Source organism: Ceratotherium simum, chromosome 6 (genome assembly GCF_057802395.1).
Source record: "Ceratotherium simum simum isolate JZ-2026a chromosome 6, ASM5780239v1, whole genome shotgun sequence".
Taxonomy (NCBI): Eukaryota; Metazoa; Chordata; class Mammalia; order Perissodactyla; family Rhinocerotidae; genus Ceratotherium; species Ceratotherium simum.
Genome location: NC_141905.1, coordinates 74,692,093 through 74,709,006, shown reverse-complemented (window position 1 = coordinate 74,709,006; position 16,914 = coordinate 74,692,093). Strand labels below are relative to the sequence as shown.

Genomic DNA, 16,914 nt, shown 5'->3' with positions numbered 1-16,914 from the left:
CCACACTGTCTTGATAACTGTAGCTTTATGGTAAATCTTGAAGTCAGTGTAAAGTCCTTCACTTTGTTGTTCTTTTTCCAATTGCTTTGGCTATGCTATGTCCTTTGCATTTGCATATAAATTTTAGAATCTGCTTGCCAATTTCAAAACATATTATGATTTTGGGATAATTGGCATCTTAACAGTATTGAGTCCTCTGATACATGAACATGGTGTATATTTCCATTTATGTAGATAGTCTTTAATTTTCTTAGTAATGTTTTTTAGTTTTTGGTATAGAGGTATTGTGTGTCTTAAATTCATTCCTAAGTGTCTTTTTTTTTTAGTGCTATTATAAATGGAATTATGTTTTCAAATTTTGTTTCCCAATATTTTTGCTGATAGCTTATAAAAATACAATTGATTTTTATATATTAACTTTATATCCTTTGACTTTGATAAATTCATTTATTAGCTCTAGTAGCTATTTTGTAGATTCTTTCGGATTTTCCAAGTCATCTGCAAATAGAGATGTCTTCCTTTCCAATCTCTATACCTTTTATTTCTTTTCATTGCTTTACTGCAATGGCTGGGACCTCCAGTACAATGTTGACTATAGGTGGTAAGAATAGGCATCTTTCCTTTGTTCCTGGTTTTAGGAGGGAACTGTCAATATTTCGCTATTAAATATGACTTTAGCTGTAGGTTTTTCATAGGTGCCCTATATCAGATTAAGAAGATACTCCATTATTCTTAGATTGCTGAGCATTTATTATTATGGAATGAGTGTTGGAATTTGTTGAATGCTTTTTCTTTGTCTATTGAAATAATCATGTGATTCTCTTCCTGTCTGTTACTATGGTGAATTACATTGATTTTTAAATATTAAACCAACTTTGCATTTTGGGATAAACCCTAGCTGGTCATGGCGCACTATCCTTTTAATGTATTGCTAAATACTATTTACTAAACTTTTTGAATTTATGTTGTAAGAATATTAGTCTGTAATTTTCTTCTTTTGTCTTTGTCACATTCTTCTATTTGGGAAATGCTGGGCTCATATATCAAGTTGGGAAGGGTAATGAGAATGTTTTCTGTGAATAAGAATCAGAAACAAAAAGGAAGTCACTCATTGACCTGTGAGCTGGAAATCAATTAATAGTTTTTTGCTTCTCCGAATGTGCCAGGTTGTACATTCTGGAATTTGTCACAGGCTATGAAATAATGGTAAGGAAATGGTGCTCTGGCAGAGTTATATGTTGATGAAAACAGAATCAGCTGAAAGTGAGGCTGAGTCACACTGATTGCTTTGAAATATTGCTTTTCTTTTTCGATAACATTAAGAAGAAAAAAATTAGTAGTTATTGTAGTTTTAAAACTACACAACTTTAAAGAGGAAGCTAACATTATGACAAAGCAAGCAACACTAGGTCAATTTTTTTTTCATTTTTCTTGAGATAAAATTGACATACAGCACTGTGTAAGTTTAAGGTGTATAACATAAGGACTTGACTTAGATATATTGCGAAACAATTGCCACAGTAAGTTTAGTTAACATCCATCCCCTCATATAGATACGAAAAAAAAGAAGAAAAAAAATGTTTTTCTCCTTGTGATGAACATTTTTAGGATTTACTCTCTTAGCAACTTTCAAATATACTGCACAGCAGTGTTAGCTATAGTCATCATGTTGTACATTGCATCCTCAGTACTTGTTTATCTTATAACTGGAAGTTCATAGCTGTTGACTTCCTTCCTCCAATTCCCTCACTCCCATCCCCTGCCTCTGGTAACCGCAAATCTGATTCTTTTTTTTCTATGAGTTTGTTTTTTTAGATTTCACATATAAATGAGATCGTACAATATTCGTCTTTCTCTGTCTGACTTATTTCACCTAGCATAATGCCCTCAAGGTCCATCCATATTGTCACAAATGGCAGGATTTCCTTCTTTATTATGGCTGAATAGTATTTTACTGTGTGTGTGTGTGTGTGTGTGTGTATATATATATAAATATACGTCCACCACATTTTCTTTTTCCATTCATCCATCAATGGACACTTACCTTTTTCCATGTCTTAGCTATTATAAATAATGCTGCAGTGAACATGGATGCAGCTATCTCTTCGAATTAGTGTTTTTGTTTTCTTTGGATAATAAATACCTAGAAGTGAAATTGCTGGATCATATGGTAATTCTATTTTTAATTTTTTGAGAAACCTCCATACTGTTTTCCATAGTGGCTGTACCAATTTACAATCCCATCAATAGTGTACAAGGGTTCCTTTTTCTCCACATCCTCACCAGCATTTGTTATCTCTTGTCTTTTTGATATTAGCTATTCTAACAGGTATGAGGTGATATCTCATTGTGGTTTTGATTTTCATTTCCCTAATGGTTAGTGATGTTGAGCACCTTTTCTTGTGTCTGTTGGCCATTTGAATGTCTTCTTTGAAAAAATGTCATTCAGGTCCTTTGCCCATTTTTTAGTGAATTATGTGGGTTTTTTGCTATTGAGTTGTATGAGTTCTTTATATATTTTGGATATTAACCACTTATCAGTTATATGATTTGCAAATATATTCTCCCATTCCATAGTTCGACTTTTCATTTTGTTGATGGTTTCCTTTGCTGTGCAGAAACTTTTAAGTTTGATGTAATCCCACTTGTTTATTTATTTATTTTTTTGCTGAGGAAGATTCACCCTGAGCTAATGTCTGTTGGCAATCTTCCTCTTTTTTTTTTTATGTGAGCTCCCGCCACAGCATGGCCACTGACAGACAAGTGGTGGGGGTCTGCGCCTGGGAACCGAACCCGGGCTGCCGAAGCAGAGTGCGCCGAACTTAACAACTAGTCCGCCGAGACTGGCCCCTACTTGTTTATTTCTGATTTTGTTGCTTGTGTCATATCCAAAAATTCATTGCCAAGACCTTTGTCAAGGAACTCTTTTCCAGGCCAGTTTTTTAAAACTTGTGTATTATATAGACTACTTTCAGAGAGAAATAAATTTTCTGGACCTCATATGTTGAGTTTTATTATTTTTATTATAATTTTATTCGAAATTTATAAACATAAAACTGTAAGCTCTTGATCTTTATTTACACAATTATAAAAGCAACACACAAATTAAATATGAATAAAACTTTGAAAACAATGAAATGCAAGTTAACAACATTAATTTAATGTAAGGGATGATATTGTTTTGCTGAATCTCAATTGGTGCTTACCGTTGGAATGTAGTACTCTGTTTTAGCATGACTTCTTTTGAGTTTGGCAGGCCTCTATTACTGGGTGCCGTGTGATGACTTTATTCTTCTGCCATTTTTCTCCATTGGAACTTACGTGAACTGTTTGTTCATATATCACTGGCTACATCATTTAAGCATTAGGTCCACCTCTGTGCCTCTGTTCTTTTCTTTTTAGCCAGAGATCATAAAGTACCATTCAACACCAATGAAAGTGTAAATGCAGGCAGTGAAATTGTGTACCAATATCCAGCCTTAAGGGTCTAATTCAGATGATCCAGAATATGGTCATATTAATTTATTTTGGATTATCATCAGAAAAAATGCATAATTTAGAAATCTCCTAGTACACTGTAGACCTTCAAGAATATAAATCACTGTTGCCTGTGGGCCCAACAGCACAACATTAGAAGTCTCAAAAGAGGAAAAGGCTAGAAGTGTTCCCAAGGCCTGGAGGCCTTGATCCTGTCAGGGCACATGGTGAATATTTCACTCCTTGAGTCCTAAGGAGGCTCTATGTGAAAACCGAGGAGCCAGAGAGAAGCCGGTTTGGGGAGGTCATGATGGAGAAAATGCACCAGCTGTGCTTGTTAAACCAGCAGGGATGTGTGTGTGCAGCTGCTGGCTTCCTGCACTGCTCACTCAAGAAGGGCTGAATGTCTTGTTTATCGCCTTCCCCATCAAATTGTTGGATTCAGATGTCGTATGCAGAAACATGAACCTGGGGCACAGTAAAACACTGCTGGTGGTGCCAGAGTATAATTTTGTGATTTCCGATTTTTGCATATCGGGTTTTCTTAAAGCGAGGCACATCATCAGTAGGACAGGGAGAGTTCTTCTTTCCCTGAAATGTTGGTCTTGCTTTGTGTGCCCTTTACTTATTTATTTTTTATTTTATTGTAGTACAAACATTTAATGTGAGATTTACCCTCTTAACAGATCTTTAAGTGTATAATACAGGATTGTGAACCATAGGCATGATGTTGTACAGCAGATCTCTAGAACTCATTCATCTTGCACAACTGAAACTTTATACCCCTTGAATAACAGCTCCCCATTCCCCCTTCCTCAGACTCTGGCCACTACCGTTGTCCTCTCAGCTTCCGTGAGTTGGACTGTTTTAGACACCTCATATAAGTGGCATCATACAGTATTTGTCCTCCTGTGACTGGCTTATTTCACTTAGCATAATGACCTTAAGCCTCATTCATGTTGTCACATATGGCAGGATTTCCTTCTTTTTTTAAGGTTGAATAATATTCCCTGTGCCCTTTAGATGTATGCTAAATGCTTTGCCCTGCCTTTCAGTCCCGCTCAACCGACCTGGACTCTCTCCTCTCCTGTCAATTCTCTAGTCTCTTGTAATTTCCCAAATGCTTTCATGGTCCCCGTCCACTCAGGGCATAAAGAGAATGAAAGGGGGTTCCCGAACCCAGAAGGGGCTGAGACCTGAGCAGGAACTTGCTGGGGATCCAATCCCACAATTATATGGTGCTTGTCTGCCACCTCCCTGCTGTCTCTGTGGGGGGGTCGCTGCTACACGTAATTATCAATTTTTCCATGGACCACCTTATAACTGGGCTCTGGAAGGTTTTTCCATCACTTCCCCTCCCTGTGGAAAACACGTGTATCGTAGGGACTGAGTTGAATTTCTCTTGTCCACTCATCTTTTAACTTTGCCCATTGGGCTTGGCCCTGGCCAGCCCACCCGGCCACTCCAGTAGGCTCTGCCTCTACCATGCTCTCTCCCCAGGCCGCGCAGCAGGCAGTGTGGCAGTGGATGGCCCTGGTTTTTCTGACAGCATGAGCACAGGGGGCTTGGGCAGAGGGCAGCATATGTTTTGTGAAATTCCTAAGGCCTATGGTTTGTAAGCCCACTGAAATTCTATCCAAAATTCTAGCTGAATTTTTCTAATCTGCAACCTCAATACTCACAGATCCCACATTTTGTATGTGGTAAATTAAGTGGCAATTGAGGTTTGCAAATTTTTATGTAATTTATTCTGGTTTTCTTCCAATGGCCTGTGAGCTAGAACTTAAATACAGCTTTGTTGTAGTTACTTCTTCCTGTTTAGAGAGTCTGGCATAATATTTTGTCTTCTGGGCTCAAATAACCATGTAATTACTCTGTAATCATATAGTAATTAGCATGTACTATATGCATTTATTACATAATTATATTCCTGGAGGATTGCATGGTAATTATACTTACATTCAGCATATCATTTTATGTACTGTATAATGAACAAGTATATAATTCGTTGCTTTTTTCTTTTATCCTAATTTCAGTTTACCAACCAGGAGCTGGAAACTTATTCTCCTGTTGCCTTGTTTATACCTGGTTGGGAAAGTGCCTGAGCTCCTTTGGCCTCACTCAATACCTCCTAATTATACATCTAAGAGACCGCTAGGAGTTTGCGGGCTGCCGTGGGCTCCCAGCCTTTGCATTCGTAATACTTCCTCCTTGTCATGAACTCATTAAGTTATTAGCTTCAAAACACAGAGTTGATCAGAGCTCCCAGCACTGCCAGGTAAACGGCCAGATCTGGATTAAGACAGAGGAGATGTGAGCAGCCCAGGCGCCCCGCACCGTGATCACACCTGCCTTTCTCTTCTTTTGCAGTGGAGCACATCCCCAAAGGGAACAACTGCCTGGATGCGGCCAAGGCCTGCAACCTCGACGACACCTGCAAGAAGTACAGGTCCGCATACATTACCCCGTGTACCACCAGCATGTCCAACGAAGTCTGCAACCGGCGCAAGTGTCACAAGGCCCTCCGGCAGTTCTTCGACAAGGTGCCAGCCAAGCACAGCTATGGGATGCTCTTCTGCTCCTGCCGGGACATCGCCTGCACCGAGCGGCGGCGGCAGACCATCGTGCCTGTGTGCTCCTATGAGGAGAGGGAGAAGCCCAACTGTTTGAATTTGCAGGACTCCTGCAAGACAAATTACATCTGCAGGTAAGTGCGCCGCAGCCGGATGATTAATGAGGTGGCGGGGAGAGCCTTGGCGGCTGCTTCAGTGGCCAAACTCGCATTTTCTGTGTTTCTACGGGGGCAGGAGGGAGAAGAGGGCAGTCATTGGAATGGACTGGCCAGACACTGAGCTCCGCATCCAACACACAGTTCTTCCGAAGCTGGTCAGGCTCCCTCGCGCTGGGGAAGGTTCCTATCTTTAACCCGGGAAAGCTTTGAGAGGTGCTGGAATGAGGTAAATACATCTGCGCTTAGTAAGCACAGAGGGTCACCTGAGGCCAGGTGATCTTGAAGGCACCTGCCCACTCTGCAAGCCTGAGCCACTTCTGGGGATCACAAGGGGTTAAGTCAGTCAGGGGAGGGGTGGGCTGGAGATAAAGAGGCTTCCACCATCAAGTTCAGAAAACTGGAAGAGACTAGCGAGAGGAATTGAGCAGTGTCCAGCCTTGCAGAGGAGAACTTCTAGAATGCCTGGATCTGTTCTGGGTCATTCAGTCATCTACGTGGGCAAGAAGAGTGGGCATCCTCCTGCTCCGTGAGGCTTCCGGGTCTCAGCCCCCATCAGAGATCCTGCCAAGCCTGGGCTGTGCTCTTGAAAACAGTTGCTTCCTTTTCCTTTTTGCCATTTATTAATTTATTTTAATGTTTGAAAAAGTCCAGGAACACCTTCTATGTGTTTAAAAAAAAAAGCAATATAAAATTAGGTAGAGAGAAAGAGAAGGTTCCCCTTCACTCTGCTCCTGCTCGCTCCCAACTTCCCTCCCCAAAACCAATTTGATGTGTGTCCTTCCAGAACTTTGGGTTGAATTCAGCTGCTGATGGAAGCAAGTAGATTTTGATAAGCAGAGACTTGAGTCTTTGCAGCCTGAGGCGATGCTCGTGCTGGGTTCAGATGCGCAGGCTGGATCCCAGGCTGGGGATTCAGATGGGGCATCACATTGGACAACACCTGTGATTTATCCCCAGGGGAGAGCTGGGGGCTTCAGACGCCATCCCTGACAAAATCCTGTGCACTCAATAAATGTTCAGAGGTGGGCAAGTAGGTAAGGGTGTGGCTATGTGCTTGTTTCCTTATAGGTTTCCCATTTCTAAAGAGCAGAGAGCAGGAAAAAAAGCTCTGATATTTTGACGATTCTGGTGAGCTGAGTTTCTGGGCAATTTAAGTTTTATTCTGGTAGAATGGGATCTCATTCTTTCTTTAAATGTGCTCTAATAGTGACTAAAGAAAAGTAAAATTTCTCGTTATCTGTAGAACCCTCTCATGCTGAAGATTTTCTGGGAGTACTGTTCCTCCACTTTTTTTTGATGAGGAAGAACTCGGATGACAAAGTATGTCTTGGAAGGAGTCAGATGATCCTGCAATGCAATTTCTCCAAGGACTCTTTCTCACTCCCATGCCCCTGTTCCATTGAGAGCCTCTTAGCTGCAGACTAGGGGTCAGGGAGCAGGACATAGGAAGAAGCTGCAGGAGCTTCACTCGGGGTGTAGGATGGGAGGGAGCAGAGATTCTGAAGATCCCTGGATCTGAAAACCGAGTTCTTGGGCCCCTTTAGTCATTGAGCAGAAGGGATCACTCTGCTAGGAGGAGGACTGGGTTTCCAGGGTCATCTTTGGCTTAAAGCCAGACAGCTACAGCTCCTCCCTGTCCCTACAGTAAGACGTTATCCTTTCCACTGATGGGTCCAAGCCAGGATGCCTCCAGATGGGAAGCAGTTTGGAGAGGGAGTGGAGCAATGGGTGAGCCCTTGTCCATTGGGCAATGGCTGGGAAGTGGGGGAGAGTGTGGTGATGGAGGCTTTTCCTTCTCTTCTCGTGAGGTTCATCTTGTACGTGAGGTCCAGAGAAGGTCCTTGACATCTTCTGTACAAGCTGAAAGCCCACCCTGAGAGGTTTATTTGCATTACCTAGCCTGCTCTTCTAAAAAGAGAGACTCCTTGGAGGGTTGGTATGAACTAGTCAAATCCGATTGCTTTCCTGCTGAGCTCTAGTGAGAGATAGCTGGGAGTCTGGGAACTTGGGGTGTTCTGGGTGAGGTGGCAAGAGGAACCTGCAGATAACAGGATGGTTTGGGTTCTGTTTGGGGGCTGAGACTGACCTTGTAGGAAGGTTCCAGGAATCATTTGTGTTGAGACAGCCCCAGAAGCATACAGTGGCCTTAGCTAATGGGGCAGAAATGAACAACGGGCAGCGGGACAGCCCTCACCTAATAACTGACTGTGCCTGGTCACATCAAGGTCAGGGTGTGGTGACAACAGCCGCCATGCAGTGGGGTGAAGGCGTGCTGGACTGGAAGGTACAACTGGAAGCAGCCTTTGTGCTCCTGCCACGCTTCTGGCTCTGGGTAGAACTTGGAGGCTATTTGGGAATCCAGATCCTAGACTATCTAGGCGCCCTACCAAGTGAAATTGATCTCAGCATGATTGATGGGTTTTATACTCGGTCTTGAGTCTCCCCTGGGAAGGTGAATCAGTGACTTCCCCTGGTGTTAGCTGTCCTTAAGTTATTTATCCCATAGTTTCTTTCCAAAGCCTGGACTTATTACTCATGATTACCCCCTCCCTGTCAGATGTGGTAAATGTAATTTAAGCTGCTAGGTAGGCAGCTAGGTGTTTGCTTTCATCAGATTTTATTAATCTTGTCTTTAACTTTATGCATTTTATTCCATCCTTTCTCCATCCATTTCGGGGAGGCCCTTGTAGTTACTACTACCCAGAGCAGCAGCTGCTACTTGCCGGAGATGGGGCTTCTGTGGGGTTTCACATTATGACCCATACCCATCCAGAGAGAGGGAGGTGCTGCTGATGGGGTGACTTAAGGCTTCATTTGAATATCCCCAAAGCAAAGGGATGGCAAGAGGGAAAATCGCCTCCTAAAAACCATATTCTTTGAAAGCTCACGTTTTCAAATGCTCCATTTCCATCTCAACATCAGTGACTATCAAAGGGCTGCTCAAGCTCATTAAAACTTCCCTGCACTTAATGTTTTCCAACTCGCAGCACATAGATTTCCTTCCCCCAGGGCCCAAGGGTGCCTCTGTGCAAAACCTGTCTCTCTCCTGTCTGTGCCTTCAAACAGGGGAGATGCAACTTGAGCTCTCTCTTTTGACTTTGTTTTCTTTTTTCCTTTTCTCTTTTAGGGAAGCTGACAGGTTCCTTTCCTCTTGGGGTGGTTGGGGAGAGGTGAGAGCTTGACTATTTGGGCCTTCAAGCTCGTCTACAGAAAAGCAGACACGGAGGTATTATTAGAAGGATGTGCTGAAATTTAAAAGCCTCCCATTCTTCCCCTGAAGCACAGCATCTACCTTGCCAGTTTTCCTCTGGTTGCTTTCCTTAGTGCCCGGAAGGATGTCAGGACTGGGTTTGGCCTTAAAGGAAGCATATTCCTTTATTCCTGATGCAAGTTGTTACATATACAAAACTTAAACTTGTGCCTTACCTCCTTTCCCCCAAACCCTGAAATGCGAAATAAGCCCAGCACTTGAGCACTGGTTTGGGGTGCTACAAATATGTTCCTATCTTTTGTTTTTCTACTTATTCACTCAGATGCCTCAGCTATTCTTTGAGGCTAGCGAAGAGGTCTAACATCTTCCTCTCGAGCATGTCCCCTCCTATTTTCATTTAAGAGTTACAGAGTTACATTCCAAAACCCATTCTGCTTCCAGTGCCAAGCAAAGAGGGAGCATGAGGCTGCCAACCAACTCACAGCCAACACACCATGTCGCTGTTGTGAACAGCCTGGAGGATGGTTGGTGGTTCGGCAGCTCTATCCTTCTTGGTTATTCTGTACATGCAGCAGAGGTGCTGCATCTTGGATGCCAGAGTAACAGGTCTTAGTTCATACTCAGTATGCAGCCGCTGTTTCCCAAGGCATCATGTTTTGCCCTGGGGGCTGAGTCCTAAGGGGTGCCAGCCACAGCCAGCCCTCCAACTTGAACACACAGTATCCCAGACTCTCCCTTTCCTGTCATTGCATCCTAGGTGGAATTGAGTGTTGTATTTGCTTGCTTGCTTGCTTTTTAAAATTTTATTGTAGTAAGAACACTTAACATGGTATCTGTCTTCTTCGTAGATTTTTACGTGCACAATACAGTATTGTTATCTATAGACACAATATTGTACAGTAGATCTCTAGAACTTATTCATCTTGTGTAACTGAAATTTTATACCCGTTGATCAGCAACTACCTGCTTCCCCCTCCTCCCAGCCTCTGGCAACCACCATTCTATTCTTTGCTTCCATCACTTTGACGATTTTAGATACCTCATGTAAGTGGAATCATGCAGTATTTGTCCTTCTGTGCCTGGTTTATTTCACTTAGCATAGAGTCCTCCAGGTTCATCCAGTGTTGTCACATATTGCTTTTTTAAGGCTGAAACAGTCCTTGGTCAAGGATATCTCATTCCTTTTAGAAAGATTCTGATAATGCTGAAGCTCAAAAGGGAAGGGATTGGGGCCTCCGTGCCCTTTGTCCCCAGGGTTTTCTTGGCTCCGCTGGAGATATACTTGCTCCTCCAGGTGCCCAGCTTCTGTGTCCCCATAGTTTCCAAGAGTGGTGGCTCTGATCAAGTCACCAAGTATATGGTTCTACCTTTCCCCGGGGACTGAGAATCCTATCATTGTATCCTGGAGACCTGGGGGATTTTTAGCAAAGCCAAGAAGGTCTCTCTTGGTGCAGCTCCAGAAAAACAGCATATGTAATTTTCAAAATTCTGCCCTACGTGGCACTACGGTTTCCACACTGGGGCTGACCCTGTTATACTTAGAGGAAACGTGTTGTTGCTAATTTGTTACCTGGGACAATTGAAGTAACATGTCACAAAACCAAGCAGCATTTCTGCTGCAGTAACTTACGTGGTCTGACAGTGTTAGTGCACCTTTACAAGGTGAGGAATGTGTTTATTTGCGTGGACTCAGACCCGTTTCACACGATAAACTGTGGGTCTTAGCGATCAAGGATGTCCGCCGCTGCTTGGGCTAAGTTCCTGAGTTGAAAACTGGATTCTACATCACTATATCTGGACTTGTCTTGACGTGCGGCAAGTGCAGGAGAAAATGGCTCAGAGGATAATTAATGCCTAAAACTAGATGGGTAGATTAATTTGGCACTTAATTTTATTTTACGCTGATTCATTCACAAATGGAAATCAGCAATTAGACAATGCAAACTTTTGAACCATGGAAAGAAGGGTTCGGGAATATGAGAAAATACAAGTAAAACATTTTCCAGTTCATTTGAGCAGTTTTCATTTCAAATGATTACATGAGCGTCTTGAGCAGTGGATTCAGAGTGCCGAATGGCTCGTTTTTAATGCACCGCACCTGCATGAGCTGCCTGCCACTCGGTCGGTGCCCTGGAGGCCCCCTGGACTCATGTGGGGAGACTCCTGCATATGAGTAGCGGATGCATCAAAATCCTGAGAGAAGAGCAAGGATGTCCTCCTACATCTGCTGCCCCCTCTTCGTCTTTGACTCCAGCAGGCGGGGAGGAGCGTGGTTCTTGTTGTGTCTCCCCGGCCTCCACCCCTAGCCTGTGCGTCCAGACTGTGGCCGTTCAGCACCAGCTGAGCTGTGTCAGCACTTGCCATTGTCCCTGGCTCGCGGGGGTAACCTTAGCTGTGAATCAGGCGGGAGCCCACTACAACTTGCTCCATCTTGTTGCCTCATATCTCTTTCTCTATCTCTCCTTTGGCAGAGGCGGGTGTGAAGCCATTTGTCTATTTCTGCTGGAGCCTGTCACTAAAAAACGCCTGTCCAGATTTACTCTGCAGCCTCCCTCTCTCCAGCCAGCCCCTTCCCCGCGCCTGCCCAGGCTCAGAGTCCCTGCCTCATTTTCCTCACCCCTTTCCTCACCTGCCCTTGTACTCACCAAAATCATTTTGCTGTTCTTGGCCTTGAGACAGAAAGAATCAGAGACTCCTTTTCTTTACATTTGCACATTCTATCAGATATTAGATCCATGCGGACAGAGGGAGTCTTGGCACCAGAACTGTCTTTTACTGTCTTTGAGTGTGAATGTGGATGGAAAAGGAACGGAACTGAGTCTGCCCAGGAAGCCCAAAGAAGGAGCCCCATATTTCTTTGGGGGAGGAGGTGTCATAGCGGAGGGTCTCAGAGCCGTATTCAGCCCGGGTCTCAGTGGCTGAGAGGAAGGGAAAGTCAAGCAGAAGGAAAGCAGCTCAGTTTTGGGAGGACGCAGTAATGGGTGGGAGGTAGGGGCTTGGGGATTGTCCTGGAGGCAGAGGGAGAAAAATCAGTGTGGTATAAAGACAAGACATTGGAGGCCCCCAGTGCCATGTTTAAGTGCTGGGTTTTATCTGCCAAAGATACGAGGGAAGAGAGACATGATCAGCTGGGCCTCGAAGAGCTCTCAGGTGGCCATGTAGAGGGAGGATTGGAGTGGAGCGAGGCTGGGAGGCCAGGTAAGAGGTTCTTGCAGTGGACCAAATGAGAGGTGGCCAGGAGAACAGGTGAGAAATTGGGAAGCTTGATAGGCGCCGTGGAGGGGAGAACTTGATGATTTATTGAACACCCAGCATAAACAGAGGATAATATGGGCCTCTACAGCCTGGTGACGGGGCAGTGATGGAGTTAGTAGCCAGGATGAGGAGCAAAGGAAAGAGGGCAGACCTGTCTCTTGGGTTGGAGGCAGGGCAAGAAGATCATGAATTGTTTTGGCCATGCTGCATTTGGGTAGCGTGTTCATCAGGACTCTTTTGATCCACGCTAGAAATCTACTTTAAGCTTGCTAGGCCTAAAGAGTGGGGTTGCATTAACTCATAGGACTTGGGGAGAAGCACAGTTGGACACAGCCAGGACTGAGGGCTCAGTGCCCCCATGAGCTACATTTTGACCTCTCTGTTACCCTCTGCTTGTCTGCTTCCTTCTCTTGTACTATTTCTCAGTGAGTGCGGCCACCAGCAGCTCCACACATATATCCTATCACCTCATGATCACAGAGCTAGAGACCCTAACGCCCCCACCCCCCAAAACCTGTTTAAAAAAATCCCAGGTGAGAACTTTGATTGCCTTGCTTAGAGTATGTACCCATCCTTGGACCAGCCACTGAGGCCAGAGGGAAAGTATACTATGGCCCATTTGAAGCCAGGGTCAGCTGAGTTGACTACCAGAAGGCAAGGAAGGAGCACTGGGCTCAGAAAAACAAGACTGGATCCACAGTGCACAAGGATGTCCATGTGGAGATGGAAGGCTCATATAGCCAGGCACTTGGGGTCAAAGGCATGGTCCTTTCAATGGCCCCAAAGCCCCACATGGACTGTCCTCCTGCCCCTTACCCATCTGGCTTTTCTCTGACTGTCCTGCCTCTGCTCCCTCTGCTTCAGTCACACTAGTCTCCTTGCTGGTCCTCAAATGACCAGGCATGTCCCACCCCTAGGTCTTTACTTTAGCTGTTCTCTCTGCCAGGACCTCTCTTTCCTCGGATGCTCCCAGGCAAACTCCCTCACCCCTAATCTGCTTAAATCTCATCTTAATGAGGCTTACACTGGCCAACCTATTTAATACTGCAAGTCCCTGCACATTCCCAATCCCCCTATCCTGCTCTCATTTTTTTTTCCAGAACACTTATCACCTTCTAACACGCTATGTAATTGACTTATTTGTTTTTTTGTTTTGTTTTGTTTTTTTAACGAGGAAGATCAGCCCTGAACTAACATCCGTGCTAATCCTCCTCTTTTTGCTGAGGAAGACCGGCTCTGAGCTAACATCTATTGCCAATCCTCCTCCTTTTTTTTTTTTCCCCAAAGCCCCAGTAGATAGCTGTATGTCATAGCTGCACATCCTTCTAGTTGCTGTACGTGGGACGCGGCCTCAGCATGGCAAGAGAAGCAGTGCGTCGGTGCGTGCCCAGGATCCGAACCCGGGCCGCCAGCAGCGGAATGCGAGCACTTAACCGCTAAGCCACGGGGCTGGCCCCTGACTTATTTGTTTTGATTATTGTTTCCTTCTTTCTTCACTAGAATATAAGATCCACAGTCAAGGTTCTCTATCTGGTATATATCCCAAGTGCCTAAAACTATACCTAGACAGTATTCTTGCTTGCTAAATATTTGCTGAATGAGTAAATGAATGAATAAATTTAAAACATGCGTCCATCCACCCATCCATCTGTTCGTCCATCCATCCGTCTGTCTATCCATCCATCCATACGTACATACATCTGTTCATCCATCCATCCATCTTCCCATCCATCCATCCATCCATCCATCTATCCATCCATCTGTTCGTCTATTAGTCCATCTATCCATCCATCTGTCCACCCATCTATCTGTCCATCCACTTACCTATCCATCTATCCATCCATCCATCTATCCTGTAGTTACTGTGCCAGGAGTGAAGACTTGGCTTCTCACCTATAGTGCAGAGAGGAAGGCAGGCAACATACAATCACTGCAGCCTGCTGTGCTAGTCTGTGGTCAGGAAGGCAAGAAGCGCTACGGGAGAGCAGAGGTGAGAACGGCCAGCCCAGCCTGGCAGGTCAGCAAGGCTTCCTGGAGAAGCGGCCATCTGAGCTGACCTGGGACGATGAGCGGCATGCAGGAGAGCAGCTGTGGGGGTAACAGATGGAGGCATGGGGCTATGGGTTTGAGGAAAGCCTGGGAGGTAAAACAACAGCCCGTTTACTGGGTTTTGATGATGAGCAGCACTGGGCCACACACCTCTCAAATGTGGTCTCTAATCAGCCAGCTGCCCCACAAGGGGACGACCAGTGGAGTTGCCCAGCTCCTACGTGGAGGAGTTGGAATCAACCTGGTCTTGCTAACTCTGAAACCTGGTTTCTGTCACTATTTCCAAATGCTTGGCTTTCATGACGAGAATACAATGTTCTTACACTGTTCAGCCTTACTACCTTACTAGTTCCAGACAGGCAGAATGATAACCCCGGCCAGCCTCTGAATCCAGATGCTCTTTACGGCTCAGTGACTACAACGGCATCAGTTTTAAAGACCGTTTTCACAGAGAGTTAGGACATAATGTCCATCAGAGCCTCTTAGCATCATTTAAAAAAATTTTAAAAAAGCTACTCTGGTAATACATGCTCATTAAGTTCTTACTTTATCTAATTTCCTTTTGAGCACTCATTGCTTATTACAGAGTGGTTTCTATATGACAGCTTACTGATTGCAAGAGTCGTTTCTACAAATAAGAAAAAAATCCTCACAGACCACACTGGATTTTTTATTGTTCTTATTAACTCAATCATTCACTCAGGGCACGTTTATTGAGCAAAGTCTACTTGACCTCAGGGGTCCCAGATATGTAAGTCATGTGCCTGTCTCCCAGGAGCTCCCACTCACCAGGGTGGACTCCGTAACTCCCTGCTGAACTGTCACTAGAGTTCAGAGTCTTCGACCCTCACCTACTCCAAGGCAGCAGATATCAGGGACCTGGCTGTGTATCTTCACCCGAGATGAATTCTTTGCTGTTACAGAGTGACAACCAACTTAAATAATCCATGGTTGTGTCACCAGGTTGGAGTCATCCAGGTGTTTGCCTTCCTACCTTCTCCCTGCCCTGTGGCCATTCCATTAATCATAGGAAAACCTCCATCTGGTGGATTGCATCTTGAGTGCAGCGCTGGTAAAAGGTGTGTTGGGTGACAGACCTGGGATAATTTCCAGAAGTGCTGAAGTGGGGGTGGGTCGGGGACTTGACGGGGATCTCTGGGACCCTAGACTTCAGACCACCTTGTCTAAGACTGCAGGCAGCTCAGAGAGACCCCAATTGATGTCCTCTGCCACTCCCTGAAGCTTGTTCCTCTTCAAAGGGGACCCTTCTGCCCTGCCCATCAGCCGTTCACATAGCCGTTGCACTTCACAGGCAAACGCTTCCCCTTCAAGCCAGAGCTAAACCCAACCAGATAGATTTTGTGATCTCTTTTTTTTCTAATTCCAAGGGCAGGGGATGTTTCCATTTCATACAGCTCTTTTTTCAAATGTGTTTTATCCACTGAGCAAGGAGTGGGGTCAAAAGAATGGGGAAACAAGAAACCCCAGTATTCCTAGGGAGCTGCCCCCTCATCCAGACGAATAGCCTGAGGGGTCCAAGGGCATCTCATGCTGGTCCCATAAGCTGAGGCTGTTACCTCCCTGTGCTGGCCCCCCACAGGAGACAAGACTTCTTCTTTTGGTCATGCACGATTTGCAGTTGACATAAGCACCCATAGCCTGTGATGCGGAGCAGTCTCATTTTGGGGTGGGAAATCTGCCCCCTCCGTCACCTGGTGACTGTCGTGTGTAATTCACACCCGAGTCTCACAGCCAGGCTTGGAGTCCTGCTCCACTCAAGGAGACCCCAGAGCCCCACGCAGCCGCTACCCCCAGTTAGGTATCCTGCAGTCACGTTGGCATTTACATTTCTATGGGGCATTTCCAACTCAGTGAATGGGAAATTGCTCTGTAATTTCCAAAGCAATTAATTATGCAGAAAATTTTGCATCCAAGAAAAACAAGAATTTAAAGAACCATCAATGTGAAAAATACTACACTAAGAAGGAGTTGGGACTTTTTTTTCCTTCCTCAGTTGCTGTCAGTGTGTTTGTGAGTGAGGTTGGCCTGGGCTCGTATCCTCGTTCTGCTAGGTCTAGGATGTGAGCAGCTCGAGGTCTCAATTTCGCATCGATAAATGGAGGGAATGACTCCATCTTCACAGGGCAGCTGTGAGGATTAAATGAGATGTCTCTGCAGATACATCAACGCA

The 16,914-nt window shown here is 44.8% G+C and overlaps 1 protein-coding gene across 1 annotated transcript in view; it reads left to right on the top strand.

Annotated features, from left to right (window-relative positions):
* GFRA1 (GDNF family receptor alpha 1) overlaps nucleotides 1-16,914 on the top strand; it is a 215,196-nt gene that overhangs the window by 141,409 nt on the left and 56,873 nt on the right. Inside the window, exon 5 of the mRNA XM_087432669.1 lies at nucleotides 5,848-6,184. Coding sequence (XP_087288795.1) covers nucleotides 5,848-6,184 — 337 coding nt within the window. The remainder of the gene's footprint in view (nucleotides 1-5,847; nucleotides 6,185-16,914) is intronic.